Genomic DNA, 17,572 nt, shown 5'->3' with positions numbered 1-17,572 from the left:
AAGAGTATATTATAATGTGAGAGAGAGAGTGAGGGAGGAGAGATAGGAGGAGAAGAGAGGGAGAGTGTGTAATAACTGTGGTGGGTGTGTCAGTCAGCTGTAATTAGTCAGGTAGGAGGCAGCATGGGGCCGATGGGGCCCACTGACTGGCTGGGACACTGATTCAGTAGACTGAGGGCCAGAGCTACACACACACACACACACACATACATGCACACAAACACACGGTCCAACACTGATCGGCAACACAGAAAGACTGTGCTATGCAGTGCTGCTGACATGCATTTATTCTGGTAATAGTGGTGGTGTTACAATGAGATAGGATAGAGATGATTGAATACAGACAGTGGAATGGTTGCAGTTTAAAATGTGCATTATAATTGCTTCACACCGTAGTCATTATATTGGCACAAATGATGTCATGGGGCTGGTTGAGTGTACATGCATATCAATTCCTCATCCATTGCCCATCATCCACTGACGAATGAACGTAGGTGAGGAATTTATACAGTGAGGGAAAAAAGTATTTGATCCCCTGCTGAATTTGTAAGTTTGCCCATTGACAAATAAATGATCAATCTATAATTTTAATGGTAGGTTTATTTGAACAGTGAGAGACAGAATAACAACAAAAAAATCCAGAAAAACGCATGTCAAAAATGTTATAAATTGATTTGCATTTTAATGAGGGAAATAAGTATTTGACCCCCTCTCAATCAGAAAGATTTCTGGCTCCCAGGTGTCTTTTATACAGGTAACGAGCTGAGATTAGGAGCACACTCTTAAAGGGAGTGCTCCAAATCTCAGCTTGTTACCTGTATAAAAGACAACTGTCCACAGAAGCAATGAATCAATCAGATTCCAAACTCTCCACCATGGCCAAGACCAAAGAGCTCTCCAAGGATGTCAGGGACAGGATTGTAGACCTACACAAGGATGGAATGGGCTACAAGACCATCGCCAAGCAGCTTGGTGAGAAGGTGACAACAGTTGGTGCGATTATTCGCAAATGGAAGAAACATAAAAGACCTGTCAATCTCCCTCGGCCTGGGGCTCCATGCAAGATCTCACCTCGTGGAGTTGCACTGATCATGAGAACGGTGAGGAATCAGCCCAGAACTACACGGGAGGATCTTGTCAATGATCTCAAGGAAGCTGGGACCATAGTCACCAAGAAAACAATTGGTAACACACTACGCCGTGAAGGACTGAAATCCTGCAGCGCCCGCAAGGTCCCCCTGCTCAAGAAAGCACATATACATGCCCGTCTGAAGTTTGCCAATGATCATCTGAATGATTCAGAGGAGAACTTGGTGAAAGTGTTGTGGTCAGATCAGACCAAAATCGAGCTCTTTGGCATCAACTCAACTCGCCGTGTTTGGAGGAGGAGGAATGCTGCCTATGACACCAAGAACACCATCCCCACCGTCAAACATGGAGGTGGAAACATTATGCTTTGGGGGTGTTTTTCTGCTAAGGGGACAGGACAACTTCACCGCATCAAAGGGACAATGGACGGGGCCATGTACCGTCAAATCTTGAATTAGAACCTCCTTCCCTCAGCCAGGGCATTGAAAATGGGTCGTGTATGGGTATTCCAGCATGACAATGACCCAAAACACACAGCCAATGCAACAAAGGAGTGGCTCAAGAAGAAGCACATTAAGGTCCTGGAGTGGCCTAGCCAGTCTCCAGACCTTAATCCCATAGCAAATCTGTGGAGGGAGCTGAAGGTTCGAGTTGCCAAACGTCAGCCTTGAAACCTTAATGACTTGGAGAAGATCTGCAAAGAGGAGTGGAACAAAATCTCTCCTGAGATGTGTGCAAACCTGGTGGCCAACTACAAGAAACGTCTGACCTCTGTGATTGCCAACAAGGGTTTTGCCATCAAGTACTAAGTCATGTTTTGCAAAAGGGTCAAATACTTATTTCCCTCATTAAAATGCAAATCAATTTATAACATTTTTGACATGCATTTTTCTGGATTTTTTTGTTGTTATTCTGTCTCTCACTGTTCAAATAAACCTACCATTAAAATTATAGACTGATCATATCTTTGTCAGTGGGCAAACGTACAAAATCAGCAGGGGATCAAATACTTTTTTTCCCTCACTGTACATGCAGTAAAACAATTATGAAAATTAAACACTAATTTGTCTTGATTAAGATAAGTACTCAGACCCCTGGGTCAATACATGTTAGAAACACCTTTGGCAGCGATTACAGCTGTGAGTCTTTTTGGATAAGTCTCTAAGAGCTGGATTGTACAATACTTTTTAAAATTCTTCAAGCTCTGTCAAGTTGTTTGCTGATCATTCCTAGACAGCCATTTTCAAGTCTTGCCATAGATTTTCAAGCCAATTTAAGTCTAAACAGTAACTAGGCCACTCAGGAACATTCAATGTCGTCTTGGTTAGCAACTGTGTTGAACACAGAATGAGTCCATGCAACTTATTATGTGATTTGTTAAGCACATTTGTACTCCTGAACTTATTTAGGCTTGCCATAACAAAGTGGTTGAATACTTATTGACTCTAGACATTTCAGCTTTTAATTTTTTATTAATTTGTCCCCCCCAAAATTATAAAATCATTATGGGGTATTGTGTGTAGCAACACAAAATCTAACAAATTCAGTGTCACAAAATCTACATTCAGGCTGTAACACAACACAATGTGGAAAAAGTCAAGGGGTGTGTCACGACTTCCTCTGAGGCTGCCTCCCCTCCTTGTTCGGGCAGGCTTCGGCGTTCGTCGTCACCAGCTAACTAGCCACTGCCGCTCCATTATTCGTCATTCCATTTGTCTTGTCTTATCAATCACACACACCTGGTTCTTATCCCCTCATTAGTCCGTGTATAAGTGTTCCCTCTGCCCCCCTTGTCCTTGTGGGTGGTTGTTTATTTGTGAGAGTAGTGTAGCTCGGTGGAGCTACTCGTACCTTGTTATTGCCGGGGTAGATATTTCCCCTGTGCCTGTTATTGTTGGAGCTACCGTTACCTTGTATTGCCAGGGTAGATTTTCCCCTGTGCCTGTTTCGCTTGTCGCTATCCAGCGCTATTTGTGTACGACGGAATAAACTCTGCATTCGGTGATTACCCTCCTGCGCCTGACTCCTTCTATCACACTCATCACAGGGTGTGAATACTTTGAAGGCTCTGTAACAGTTGTTTACTATTACAAGAGGAACAGTCATCATAATTCATGATGCGATGTTCATTTCATCAGACTGTGCCAAAGTTTTGTTAAAAGGAAGCATATTTCACAGCGACGTGCAGACAATGGGCAAGACAGGCAGGAGTTTAGGCGTTGTAGAGTTAAGGATGGAAGATAAACAAAAAAATGACAGTCGATTTATTCTATACCTAGACAAAGTTTCTCAGAGAGTTGGAGAAAAGTGATGTAGTGATGGTAATGCGGTGTGATTGGTGTCCCTGGTGGCTTGGGGGAGAATACAGACGTTCTGGACAAACAACACGGCAACAGAGACCCAACTACACAGGAGGGGGAACAGCATGAGGCTTGGAGCAGTGTGCTTGTGTAATATAGTGTTATATTTACAACCACTGGATTTGTACACTGCATTATACATTCTGAGTGCTGTCAGGGGCTAATCTAGCAGACCTGGATTTAAGTACTACTGTAATCATTTTAAATGCTTTAGCTGGGTTTGATTGAGCTTGCCTGGTGCCATGGAACCAATAGAATAGTCGCAAGGCTGCAAACCCCACCCATCTGGCACTCAAGGAAAGGCTAAAGCAAACGCAAAAAGTATTTGAAAGATTTAGAATAGTATTTGAACCCAGGTTTCGAGGCAAGCCATCATTCCTTCACACTGAAGTGAGCCTGTGGCTTCACATGACATTTGATGGAGGAGACTGAATATCCACTACAGCGCATCTCTGGATTGAATGAAAGACACCACTATCCACCAGGGGTCAGTCGGCCTAGTGATTGTCTGAGGAATCAATTGTAGCTACTACTGTATGTCATCCTTAAGCTTCTTCTTCTTCCTGAAAGGTGTGTGTCTGCCTGCTGCCTTGCTAAAACTCTATGTGGTTCCAGTACAGTAGCTCTCTGAGTCGAGCTCTTCTGAATGGTGTCGCTGATCCTGTGGGCAGGATTATGGCTCTGTAATCCTCTGGCTGTTATCTGACCGACCTCATGCAGCACAGTGGACGGGGGAACTCTCTCCCTCTGTCCTCTCTCTTTCTGTCTGGGAGGGAGCCGGCCGGTCAGGGCATCGCTGGGATGACCAGCTGACTAGCCTGTCACCCTGTAGAGAGAATCCCCTCTCTCTCCCTCTTTAACTACTCTCTTTATCTCCATCTCTCTCTCTCTCTCTCTCTCTCTCTCTCTCTCTCTCTCTCTCTCTCTCTCTCTCTCTCTCTCTCTCTCTCTCTCTCTCTCTCTCTCTCTCATTCTCTCCTCTATCCCCGACCACCCTGCTTGCATTGCAGTGTCTCTGTGCCCTGTGTGAGGCTGGGACGGCCAGATGCCCTCCCTGATCCAAGGGTGGCAGAGCGCCAGGCTCCAGCCAGGCCAGCACTCTCCTCTCCTCAGAGGGCTCAAAGCTCAGGCAGTTGGGCAGGGCAGCAGTGTAAATGTTGGCCTTTAAAACACAGCCAGGGCAGGCAGGTCTGTGTCATCCTCTCTGTAGAGGAGGGATGGCACCGTGAACTGGCGTGAAACAGAGGGCATGCTGGGGCAGGGAGAAGTGCTGAGAGGAGAGGGTGTGTTGTTCTTGGCTTGGCCATCTCATTTGAAATGTGCTTTGAGTTGAGTCAGTGATGGGCATTCTGCCCTGATATGAACACATGCCCCTGCTCTGCTGCAACAGGGAGTGATAGCTGCTCTGTAATAAAAACCCTATTACCTTGCCAGATCAGTTTCTGATTCAACATTCAGTTCGTGATTCAACCGTAGCAATAAATACAGTCGTGATTGTACGATGGGGCCATAAAAGCAGCATCTCCCTTCCTTTCCCCTCACTCCATCCCTCCACTCTCCCCCCACGCATATAGCAATCAGCCAGGTGCTAAACGCCTGGGTGAGGCAATGCACATCAGGGGAGGGAGGTGGTGGGGGTGGAGGGGGGAGAGAGAGAGAGATTGAGATAGCGCGTGGAAATTAGCATCTGTGCTTGGCTTGGCAGAAAAGGAAGCGGAGGCAGGAAATCACTCTCATCCCCCGTTCAGGCTGAGGGTAGGCCTGGGCAGCGGGGGGAGGAGGCATGAGGGATGGAGTGGCTGGGGAAGGTTCATCATTAATGTGGAGAGAGAGAATAAGAATGAGAGGGATAGAGGGATCGATTTTGGAAAGTTACTTTAATAAATGAAGGCTCTGGCTTCCCTCCCTCCCTCCCCACTCAGCAAGGGAATGTGAGCTGTATGCTGGCTGCCTGGGCCTGACCAACTGCAGCTCAAGGAGAGAGAGAGAGAGAGAGAGAGAGAGAGAGAGAGAGAGAGAGAGAGAGAGAGAGAGAGAGAGAGAGAGAGACTGGGCTGTAGGAAACCGCTGATGTGGCAGCAGCTCTCCATCACACACACACACACACATGCACGCACGTACACACTCATAAGCTCCAAGTCTATTGTTAATATATAATCAATGGGAGGAGGGTTCATTGGAAGGACTGAGTGAGAGTGTAAATCTTTCTTGTCCCTTAAAGACTCCGGTTTAATTAAACTAATCAGCACATTGACTCAGGCTTCAAAGCCTTTCAAAGCTGCGTTATTAATGGAATATAATCAAATTCTCTCTCTTTGTTATAGAAATGTGTTGCATAGAGAGGAGGGTTAGGAGTATTGCTGCAGAGCAGGGAAAATTGTTTAAATACTCATAGTGTTTGGGAGCAGCATACACTGCAATATTCATTGGAAGAAAAGCCGAGGTAGAACATCATCTTGATTTATCAATTCAATAAGACAAGCCGCTTACAGTACCTGCCAGTACAAAGGTCCCTTCTCAGCCATAATACCATTGAGCTGAGCATTTTATAATATTTGTTCAAGCAATGAAGGAGGTTTATAGGTTTCCCATGGCAATGAAAACATACACAATAATCATGCAATTTGAACTGGCAGTAACTGTCATGTTGTTGCTGTGTCCATTACTGTGTTTGTGTCTAGTGTGAGATGTGTTGACACTATGCTACTTCACCTAGCCACTGGGAGTAGTAGGAAAACACAGGTGAGCTACATGATAAACAGCCGTTTTAATTAGCTAGCTCCTCTCTCGCTCTCTCCTCATTGAGCTGTGAGGGGTTTTATCTTACAGAGGAAGGAGTCACCCAGCTGGTACACATCCCCTTTCCTATGCGACCTCTGATCATCATGTCATTGTCCACAGTCATCCTCTCCAGGGGCTCTGTTATCACATAATGAAATAGCGAGTAGCTGTCCACAGGCAGCCCATCCTGGAATCAAGTTCAAGTGTTAGTGTCTCATCCACAAGTACAGTGAAATGCTTAACTTGCATGCTCTACCCAACAGTGCAGTAATCAATATCAAAATAGTATAACTAATAAAACATTTAAAAATATACATGTACTGTATATGATAAAGAAAACACGATAAATAACAAATAAGATAGGAAGCTATATACAGGGTCAGTGCCAATACCAAATGTACCATGTGCTGGGATACTGGAGTGTTGGAGGTAGAGAATCACACTGTGTTAGGGTGTGTGTGTGTGTGTGTGTGTGCGTGTGTACTGTGTTTGTGTGTTCGTTCACACAAATTCACACTGTGAAACGTTGTGTCCAGCTGTATTACTCATTAATAATTGATAATGTGATTATTGACTTTTTACAAGCATCGACCCCCTGCAGTTTTTAATTGCATTCATCACAATGAGTAGGAATCCTTGAGGTTTTTCAGCAGTCAGAGATGTCAGATCAGAGTAATGTTCCTCTAGCCCATATTTCATAAAGGACTGTTCATGAGTGACTTAAGAGGGCTATGCTCAGTGGGTCCCTTGTGCTTCACAAACAAATGGGAGCTGAGCTCTGCTCTACCATCCTGCTGGTGCCTTCTTCTTTTTCTTTCATTATTCTGGGGTGAGTCACTGGAAGAGAGACAAATGACAGAGAGAGAGTCAGAAAGGGAAAGGAAGGGTCTTGAGAGACATCAGACAGTGACAGTGTGGTAGGAGAGAGAGAGAGAGAGAGAGAGAGAGAGAGAGAGAGAGAGAGAGAGAGAGAGAGAGAGAGAGAGAGAGAGAGAGAGAGAGAGAGAGAGAGAGAGAGAGAGAGGAGGGGGAAACGTGTGGTTGACAAGGCATCTCATCTCTATAGTGTTCTACTCTGTGGATAGTCTTTGTGCTGCTCCTTGTCTAGTCAGCCTGGTGGGATGTAGAATTCATGCACAGGGATTTACTCTTGCTGCAAAAGCAAAGAAACGGATGACAGAAGATGCACATTACCATGAAAAAACAAACAGATACACGCAAACTCACTTTTGTAAGCATGCACATACACAAGCGTTCATGCATACATGCAAATTAACTCTTCTCTTTTCTCTCTTCTTTTTGTCAGACACACACACACACACACACACTGATGTGTATGCAGATACAGTTCATTTGAACCTTCACAGAATTCTCTTCTCTGAGTAGAGGTCTGTTTGTGTAGTAGTTCTGTACTTGGTCAGTAGGCCTATGTTTTTCTGTGTACTGCAAAGGTCAAGAAGCTTGGCTGTTGGCTTGGCTGTTGATGTTAAAAAATAATGTTTTGGAAGCAAATCATGCATGCTCTTGTAAACATTTCCACAGGCCATGAGTCACTCCTCCTTCTCTTCTCCTCTCCTCTGCCCTTCCCTCCTCTTTCTCCTTGACTTTCTATCTCCCTCCTTTCCCTGGCCTCACTTCCTTTCATTTTCCTCTCTCGCGCTCTCTCTCTCTCTCTCTCTCTCTCTCTCGCTCTCTCTCTCTCTCTCTCTCTCTCTCTCTCTCTCTCTCTCTCTCTCTCTCTCTCTCTCTCTCTCTCTCTCTCTCTCTCTCTCTCTCTCTCTCTCTCTCTCTCTCTCTCTCTCTCTCTCTCTCTCTCTCTCTCTCTCTCTCTCTCTCTCTCTCCTGCCTGTGGTCTGTAGAGGAACTGTGAGCAGTGAGATAAGGAGAGAGAAAGAGAGAACACGCTTGCAGCAGGGGGATGTAAAGGAGAAAAAAACAGGCAGAGAAAGCAAAGAAAAGGAGAGAGAAAGATTAGGAAATGGAGCGGCGGGACGGCCATGTCGGTATGTCCTCCAGGTGGTGTGTGTGTGAGTGGGACATCGGGCAGACGCCCGGGCAGACAGGCAGCACAGTGTCCCAGAGGGGTCGGGGAAGACGAGGACGGCGAGGCAGGACAGGACACACAGGAAAAGTATATGGACTCAGACAGAGCGAGGGAGAGAGAGAGAGAGCTGAGCTAGTGAATTATCAGAAGGCCTCTCCTGAGAGTGGCCCTGTTCAGATAGCTGATATCTGAGAGAGAGGCTGTGGGTTACAGCTGCACCGCCACCCTTCAGTGACAGAGGAAACAAAAACAAACCTACACAGGCAGAGAAGGACAAGCACAAGTTGCTGAGAAACAGGGAACAAAGTGGTGTGGAGGTGAACAGGGGAAGTGGACAGACGCAGCAGCACTCCAGGGCTTCAGGATCAAAGCAAAGACTTCAACTGAACGTGGACTCTGAGGATTGGGACCAGGAATAAAACTATAGGATTAGGGTCAGTTATCAAGGGCTTTCTGACTGGCAGGATTTTGTGCTGGTGTGTGCAGGAGAACTCTCTTTGTCTGGGACGTGAGCTGTGCTACTGAACCGTGAAACAAGGCGGGGGGGTGGGGGGGGAGCGTAGGAGGGAGAGTGACTGGTTGTGTTGGCAGTAGCAGACAAAGTTTGACAGACAGAGTTTTTGCTGGCGGGAGGGAGAGAGGTAGAGAAGGAGAGAGGGAGAGAGGGATGGTGGTTTCTTCAGTCAGTCCTCTCCATCGTGCCCAGAGCTCCCAGAGATGAGTCAGAGGAAGCTGACACGACAGATGAATCTGTGGGAGACCCCCGAGGGGTTGACCACCCCCACCCTGACCCCCACCTCTCTCTACGTCACCTCCATCAACTCACCTGTGTCCCCTGATCACGACCACACTCGAGGACACGTGAATTCCATGTTTTTCCGCCGTATGAAGCTCAACTGCAGTATAGAGCACAGACGGTCGTCTCACTCTCACCTTCCTCTCAGGTATTCATGGTGTTCAAGTAGCCATGCACAGTTATCAGGCCCTGTGATGTGTGTGTGTGTGTGGCTTCACAAAATCTCTCTCCATTATGTGCATTTCATTTTTGATGAAACTGAAGAAACATTTCATGGTTCAAAAAATTGAAATCTCCCTCTAAACCTAAGAAGTATGTTTCTGTGTACAATTTGGCTAAACTCTCACTAAACTTCTGTTTGACTGGATCTCTCTGAGATTATTCCTAATCTTGTGCTTGAGGTCGAGTGGTTGCCTGTAACGCTAGATTGGTATGGTGCTCTTGGAAATACATTAGATCAGCTGTCCTTGGCTGAACTCGGATAAAGGTCTGTCTCTCCTTCAAAACTGAATTTGAACTTTTGTTTTTAGGGGGTAGATCAGCTTTAATATATATATATATATACAGTGCATTCGGAAAGTATTCAGACCCCTTGACCTTTTCCACATTTTGTTACGTTACAGCCTTATTCTAAAATGGATTAAATAGTTTTTTCCCCCTCATAAATCTACACATAATACCCCATAATGACAAAGCAAAAACAGGTTTTTTGAAAATGTTTACAAATAAAAAACGGAAACATCACATTTACGTAGGTATTCAGACCCTTTACTCAGTACTTTGTTGAAGTGCCTTTGGCAGCAATTACAGCCTTGAGTCTTCTTGGGTACAAGCTTGGTACACCTGTATTTGGGGAGTTTTTCTGATTCTTCTCTGCAGATCCTCTCAAGCTCTGTCAGGTTGGATGGGGAGCGTTGTGCACAGCTATTTTCAGGTCTCTCCAGAGATGTTCGATCGAGTTCAAGTCCGGGATCTGGCTGGGCCACTCAAGGACATTCAGAGACTTATCCCGAAGTCACTCCTACGTTGTCTTGGCTGTGTGCTTAGGGTCATTGTCCTGTTAGAAGGTGAACCTTCGCCTCAGTCTGAGGTCCTGAGTGCTCTGGAGCAGGTTTTCATCAAGGATCTCTCTGTACTTTGCTCCGTTCATCTTTCCCTCGATCCTGACTAGCCTCCCAGTCCCTGCCGCTGAAAAACATCCCCACAGCATGATGCTGCCACCACCATGCTTCACCGTAGGGATGGTGCCAGGTTTCCTCCAGACGTGATGCTTGGCATTTAGGCCGAAGAGTTCAATCTTGGTTTCATCAGACCAGACAATCTTGTTTCTCATGGTCTGAGAGTCTTTAGGTGCCTTTTGGCAAACTCCAAGCGGGCTGTCATGTGCCTTTTACTGAGGAGTGGCTTCTGTCTGGCCACTCTACCATAAAGGCCTGAATCTTCTTTTCTTTCTTTTTTCTGTATTATAATTTTTTTCATATATATATATATATATATATAATTTTTTTAGGGGGTAGATCAGCTTTAATATTGCAGATAGATTGTAACTTCCATCAATGTAATTGTCTGTATCACTTCCAATCCCCCATATGTTTTTTTCTCTCGCAAATATATATATATACACATATACATACATACACATACAGTGGGGAAAAAAAAGTATTTAGTCAGCCACCAATTGTGCAAGTTCTCCCACTTAAAAAGATGAGAGAGGCCTGTAATTTTCATCATAGGTACACGTCAACTATGACAGACAAATTGAGGAAATAAAATCCAGAAAATCACATTGTAGGATTTTTTATGAATTTATTTGCAAATTATGGTGGAAAATAAGTATTTGTTCACCTACAAACAAGCACAATTTCTGGCTCTCACAAACCTGTAACTTCTTCTTTAAGAGGCTCCTCTGTCCTCCACTCGTTACCTGTATTAATGGCACCTGTTTGAACTTGTTATCAGTATAAAAGACACCTGTCCACAACCTCAAACAGTCACACTCCAAACTCCACTATGGCCAAGACCAAAGAGCTGTCAAAGGACACCAGAAACAAAATTGTAGACCTGCACCAGGCTGGGAAGACTGAATCTGCAATAGGTAAGCAGCTTGGTTTGAAGAAATCAACTGTGGGAGCAATTATTAGGAAATGGAAGACATACAAGACCACTGATAATCTCCCTCGATCTGGGGCTCCACGCAAGATCTCACCCCGATGGGGTCAAAATGATCACAAGAACGGTGAGCAAAAATCCCAGAACCACACGGGGGGACCTAGTGAATGACCTGCAGAGAGCTGGGACCAAAGTAACAAAGCCTACCATCAGTAACACACTACGCCGCCAGGGACTCAAATCCTGCAGTGCCAGACGTGTCCCCCTGCTTAAGCCAGTACATGTCCAGGCCCGTCTGAAGATTGCTAGAGTGCATTTGGATGATCCAGAAGAGGATTGGGAGAATGTCATATGGTCAGATGAAACCAAAATATAACTTTTTGGTAAAAACTCAACTCGTCGTGTTTGGAGGACAAAGATTGCTGAGTTGCATCCAAAGAACACCATACCTACTGTGAAGCATGGGGGTGGAAACATCATGCTTTGGGTCTGTTTTTCTGCAAAGGGACCAGGACGACTGATCCGTGTAAAGGAAAGAATGAATGGGGCCATGTATCGTGAGATTTTGAGTGAAAACCTCCTTCCATCAGCAAGGGCATTGAAGATGAAACGTGGCTGGGTCTTTCAGCATGACAATGATCCCAAACACACCACCCGGGCAACGAAGGAGTGGCTTCGTAAGAAGCATTTCAAGGTCCTGGAGTGGCCTAGCCAGTCTCCAGATCTCAACCCCATAGAAAATCTTTGGAGGGAGTTGAAAGTCTGTGTTGCCCAGCGACAGCCCCAAAACATCACTGCTCTAGAGGAGATCTGCATGGAGGAATGGGCCAAAATACCAGCAACAGTGTGTGAAAACCTTGTGAAGACTTACAGAAAACGTTTGACCTGTGTCATTGCCAACAAAGGGTATATAACAAAGTCCATCAGCAAGGGCATTGAAGATGAAACGTGGCTGGGTCTTTCAGCATGACAATGATCCCAAACACACCGACCGGGCAATGAAGGAGTGGCTTCGTAAGAAGCATTTCAAGGTCCTGGAGTGGCCTAGCCAGTCTCCAGATCTCAACCCCATAGAAAATCTTTGGAGGGAGTTGAAAGTCTGTGTTGCCCAGCGACAGCCCCAAAACATCACTGCTCTAGAGGAGATCTGCATGGAGGAATGGGCCAAAATACCAGCAACAGTGTGTGAAAACCTTGTGAAGACTTACAGAAAACGTTTGACCTGTGTCATTGCCAACAAAGGGTATATAACAAAGTCCATCAGCAAGGGCATTGAAGATGAAACGTGGCTGGGTCTTTCAGCATGACAATGATCCCAAACACACCGCCCGGGCAACGAAGGAGTGGCTTCGTAAGAAGCATTTCAAGGTCCTGGAGTGGCCTAGCCAGTCTCCAGATCTCAACCCCATAGAAAATCTTTGGAGGGAGTTGAAAGTCTGTGTTGCCCAGCGACAGCCCCAAAACATCACTGCTCTAGAGGAGATCTGCATGGAGGAATGGGCCAAAATACCAGCAACAGTGTGTGAAAACCTTGTGAAGACTTACAGAAAACGTTTGACCTGTGTCATTGCCAACAAAGGGTATATAACAAAGTATTGAGAAACTTTTGTTATTGACCAAATACTTATTTTCCACCATAATTTGCAAATAAATTCATTAAAAATCCTACAATGTGATTTTCTGGATTTTTTTTCCTCATTTTGTCTGTCATAGTTGACGTGTACCTATTATGAAAATTACAGGCCTCTCTCATCTTTTTAAGTGGGAGAACTTGCACAATTGGTGGCTGACTAAATACTTTTTTCCCCCACTGTATACATATATCTTTAAAATGTATTTTCCTTTATTATTTTCCCCTAACCGTACCACCACTCCCTTAACTGGAGTAAACTAATGAACAACAACACTGGCTTCTACTTCCAGCTTATACTGTACATACTATATCATTTTTATGACACAATGTATTTTACAATAGTTATCTTTTGTTTGTTTTTAATCCCATCCTTCAGCTACCCTCAACCCCTCCCATCTATCTCAAAGAACATCCAGTTTGATTTCTTTTTGCCATATATTTTTAACTGTGCTGTTTCACAAAAGATCTGAACCTATATACATTTTACGGACACAGTATATTTTACATTAGTTGTCTTGTTGTTTTTAGTCCCTCCCTTCAGCTCCACTTAATTTGAACTTGGATCTAGTATGAAGTAAAGAAGGTATCATTCACTCAACTTATTGCTGCTCTCAAAAGTGATATTTTAAAGGTCCAATGCAGCCGTTTTTATCTCGAATATCAAATAATTTCTGGGTAACAATAAGTACCTTACTGTGATTGTTTTCAATTAAAATGGCTAAAAAGAAACTTAGCAAAGAGCAATTTCTCAAGCAAGAATGTTGCTAGGACTGTCTGTCTGGGAGTGGTTTGAGTGGGGAGGGGAAAACTGAAAACTAGGTGTTATTGACAGAGAGGTTTGGAACTCTCTTTCTTATTGGTCTATTTCCTAATTTACCTTCTGGTGATGTCACCAGGCAGGCCAAAACTTCATCCCACCTATGATTACAAAATTCCAGGAACTTTCAATAAATTCCCTGGTTTTCCCAAAATCGCGGTTGGAGGTTTCACGGAATCAGGAGGGAATAAGCAGGATATCCGGAATCCTCCAACAAGTATTTCTTGAAAACCAGGGAATGTATTGAAAGTTCATGGAATTTTGCTGTCTTTTTAAACAGCTCTTACACTAAAAAGGCATTATCATAATTTTCACAATTTCACAGATTTATTCCAACCTCTTAGTGTGGAAATATATATAAACCACAGGAAAATGCCTTTAATTAAGCATTGATCCAGACACCTTTCCTCTCTCTCTTACTTTGTCTTTCAGTTTTGACTCAGAGAATGGTCCATCCCCTGGCCGCAGCCCCATGGATTTGCAGGCGAGTCCTGTGCTGGGGCTGCACCCCTCCTTCACCACAGAGGGGTGCAGGAGTCGCGGGGAGCGCCGGGAGTCCTTCCTGTACCGATCAGACTCTGACTATGACATGTCCCCCAAGACCATGTCACGCAACTCCTCCATCAACAGTGAGGGGTGAGTATCAAACCTGGGCGGGGGTTTGAACTTTTTGGACTATTCCATTGGTTCTATTGCACCAGGCAAGCTCAATCAAGCCCAGCTAAACTATTGTGCTATCTGAACCCTGGTTTGGTGAGTATGTACCCCCTTACAATCTCCCCTTCCTGCGTTCATCACATGCCATCAAAACCACCTTGGCTACTCCACATGGTTAAAACCACTCTGAGTTAAAGTGGCCTCACTGACACTCCAGATTTCTGCAACACTATACAGTCGTGGTCAATAGTTTTGAGAATGACACAAATACTAATTTTCACAAAGTCTGCTGCCTCAGTTTTTATGATGTCAATTTGCATATACTCCAGAATTGCAATTAATTGCAAAGACCCTCTTTGCCATGAAAATGAACTTAATCCCCCAAAAACATTTGCACTGCATTTCAGCCCTGCCACAAAAGGACCAGCTGACATCATGTCAGTGATTCTCTCGTTAATACAGGTGAAAGTGTTGACGAGGACAAGGCTGGAGATCACTCTGTCATGCTGATTGAGTTAGAATAACAGACTGGAAGCTTTAAAAGGCGGGTGGTTCTTGAAATCATTGTTCTTCCTCTGTTAACCATGGTTACCTGCAAGGAAACAAGTGCCGTCATCATTGCTTTGCACAAAAAGGGCTTCACAGGCAAGGATATTGCTGCTAGTAAGATTGCACCTAAATCAACCATTTAATCGGATCATCAAGAACTTCAAGGAGAGAGGTTCAATTGTTGTGAAGAAGGCTTCAGGGTGCCCAAGAAAGTCCAGCAAGCGCCAGGACCGTCTCCTAAAGTTGATTCAGCTGCGGGATTTGGGCACCACCAGTGCAGAGCTTGCTCAGGAATGGCAGCAGGCAGGTGTGAGTGCATCTGCACGCACAGTGAGGCGAATACTTTTGGAGGATGGCCTGGTGTCAAGAAGGGCAGCGAGGAAGCCACTTCTCTCCAGGAAAAACATCAGGGACAGACTGATATTCTGCAAAAGGTACAGGGATTGGACTGCTGAGGACTGGGGTAAAGTAATTTTCTCTGATGAATCCCCTTTCCGATTGTTTGGGGCATCCGGAAAAAAGCTTGTCCGGAGAAGACAAGGTGAGCACTACCATCAGTCATGTGTCATGCCAACAGTAAAGCATCCTGAGACCATTCATGTGTGGGGTTGCTTCTCAGCCAAGGGAGTGGGCTCACTCACAATTTTGCCTAAGAACACAGCCATGAATAAAGAATGGTACCAACACATCCTCCGAGAGCAACTTCTCCCAACCATCCAATAACAGTTTGGTGATGAACAATGCCTTTTCCAGCATGATGGAGCACCTTGCCATAAGGCAAAAGTGATAACTAAGTGGCTCGGGGAACAAAACATTGAAATGTTGGTTCCATGGCCAGGAAACTCCCCAGACCTTAATCCCATTGAGAACTTGTGGTCAATCCTCAAGAGGCGGGTGGACAAACAAAAACCCACAAATTCTGACAAACTCCAAGCATTGATTATGCAAGAATCAATGTAATTGTCAATAAAGGCCTTTAACACTTATGGAATGCTTGTAATTATACTTCAGTATACCATAGTAACATCTGACAAAAATATCTAAAAACACTGAAGCAGCAAACTTTGTGAAGACCAATACTTGTGTCATTCTCAAAACTTTTGACCACGACTGTACATTACTCACTATACAATCACAATCAACCTACTTGGCATTTATGATTATTATGATTATGGCAGTATTATGCTAATGAAATCCTACTGAAATCTTTTTAGCTTCATAGCGGTGTAATTTGTCTTGGTCTGCTTCCCTTTCAGAAAGATGCCTTTTGGTCAGTGATATTGTGTTTAGATTCAGATAGGGCTATGTAAACCATTGGTTCACATATACTGTATATCTGGTATCTGTTAATGTAAACTGTCATAGAGGTTACACTCCAGCGATAACTCTCCATCTATCCTGCTTACTTTACTGTCATCTCCTTCCTTCCTTTTTATATTTTCTCTCTTTCTACAGGCATGCTGAAGATCTCATAGTCACCCCTTTTGCTCAGGTAAGCACCAGCGCTGCAGTTTATTGATGAAGTAGCATACACTTCACATTGCCTGCATAAAGATAGAACAATTCAGTAAATAACTTGAAAGGGGCTAAAATTAGTATGTAGTGAATTTGTCTCACTCCCCTCTCTGCCCCTCTCCCCTCTTCCCCCTCTGCCCCACCACCCACCGTCCGTTCGTCCGTCCGTCCATCCCCCAGGTGTTGGCCAGTCTACGAACTGTAAGAAGCAACTTCACCATCCTCGCCAATGTCACGACACCCACTAACAAGTCAGTAGCATTCCGTCAGCCACATGACCCTTTCAACCCCTTTTAATGTGGTCACATCTCTCTTCTCTATCGAAGCCTGAATGATATCTTCTCACTGTGTCTGTATTGTAACTGTGCAGTCTGTCTCTTCATTGTCCTTATTCTCAGCGGAATATGAAGAGTTTATTTCCAAAACACTATATCAACTAATTTTTCACTTTTGTGTTTTTTCATCAGAAATGATTGCTTTTGGGTACCTTCATGTGTGTGTAAAATATTACTGTTCTCAGATTTTTTAATAATATATTTTAGATGTGTATGAAAATGTTTATTTTACAAAATGCTATATATCCATTGTTTAGCTGGAATGGAATGTTCATATCCTGCATATTTGACTGTGATATGTGGGTGTCTCACCTTGCTACTGTATCTTAAGATGAATGCCTCTGGATAAGAGCACCTGCCAAATGACTCAAATGTCAAATGCAAATGTTTTATATACAGATATCATATTACTGTATTTTGAAATTTTTTTTATTTAACCTTTATTTAACCAGGTAAGCCAGTTGAGAACAAGTTCTCATTTACAACTGCGACCTGGCCAAGATAAAGCAAAGCAGTGCGGTAAAAACAACAACACAGAGTTACATATGGAATAAACAAAACGTACAGTCAATAACACAATAGAAAATCTATATACAGTGTGTGCAAATGTAGTAAGTTATGGAGGCAAGGCAATAAATAGGTCATAGTGCAAAATAATTACAATTATAATTTAGTATTAACACTGGAGTGATAGATGTGCAGAAGATGATGTGCAAATAGAGATACTGGGGTGCAAATGAGCAAAATAAATAACAATGTAAATAACAATATGGGGATGAGGTAGTTGGGTGGGCTAATTACAGATGGGCTGTGTACAGGTGCAGTGATCGGTAAGCTGCTCTGACAACTGATGCTTAAAGATAGTGAGGGAGATGTGTCTCCAGCTT

At 44.1% G+C, this 17,572-nt stretch overlaps 1 protein-coding gene across 1 annotated transcript in view; it reads left to right on the top strand.

Moving 5' to 3' along the window:
* Nucleotides 1-17,572, top strand: part of LOC311104309 (3',5'-cyclic-AMP phosphodiesterase 4C-like) — a gene marked incomplete at its 5' end in the record, with an annotated part of 70,951 nt that overhangs the window by 23,130 nt on the left and 30,249 nt on the right. Inside the window, 3 exons of the mRNA XM_084146122.1 lie at nucleotides 14,062-14,265; nucleotides 16,291-16,327; nucleotides 16,531-16,601. Coding sequence (XP_084002248.1) covers nucleotides 14,062-14,265; nucleotides 16,291-16,327; nucleotides 16,531-16,601 — 312 coding nt within the window. The remainder of the gene's footprint in view (nucleotides 1-14,061; nucleotides 14,266-16,290; nucleotides 16,328-16,530; nucleotides 16,602-17,572) is intronic.

Source organism: Coregonus lavaretus (genome assembly GCF_964263955.1).
Source record: "Coregonus lavaretus genome assembly, chromosome: 28".
NCBI lineage: Eukaryota > Metazoa > Chordata > Actinopteri > Salmoniformes > Salmonidae > Coregonus > Coregonus lavaretus.
Note: the sequence above shows the minus strand (reverse complement) of the source record. Positions and strands in the feature narration are given on the sequence as shown.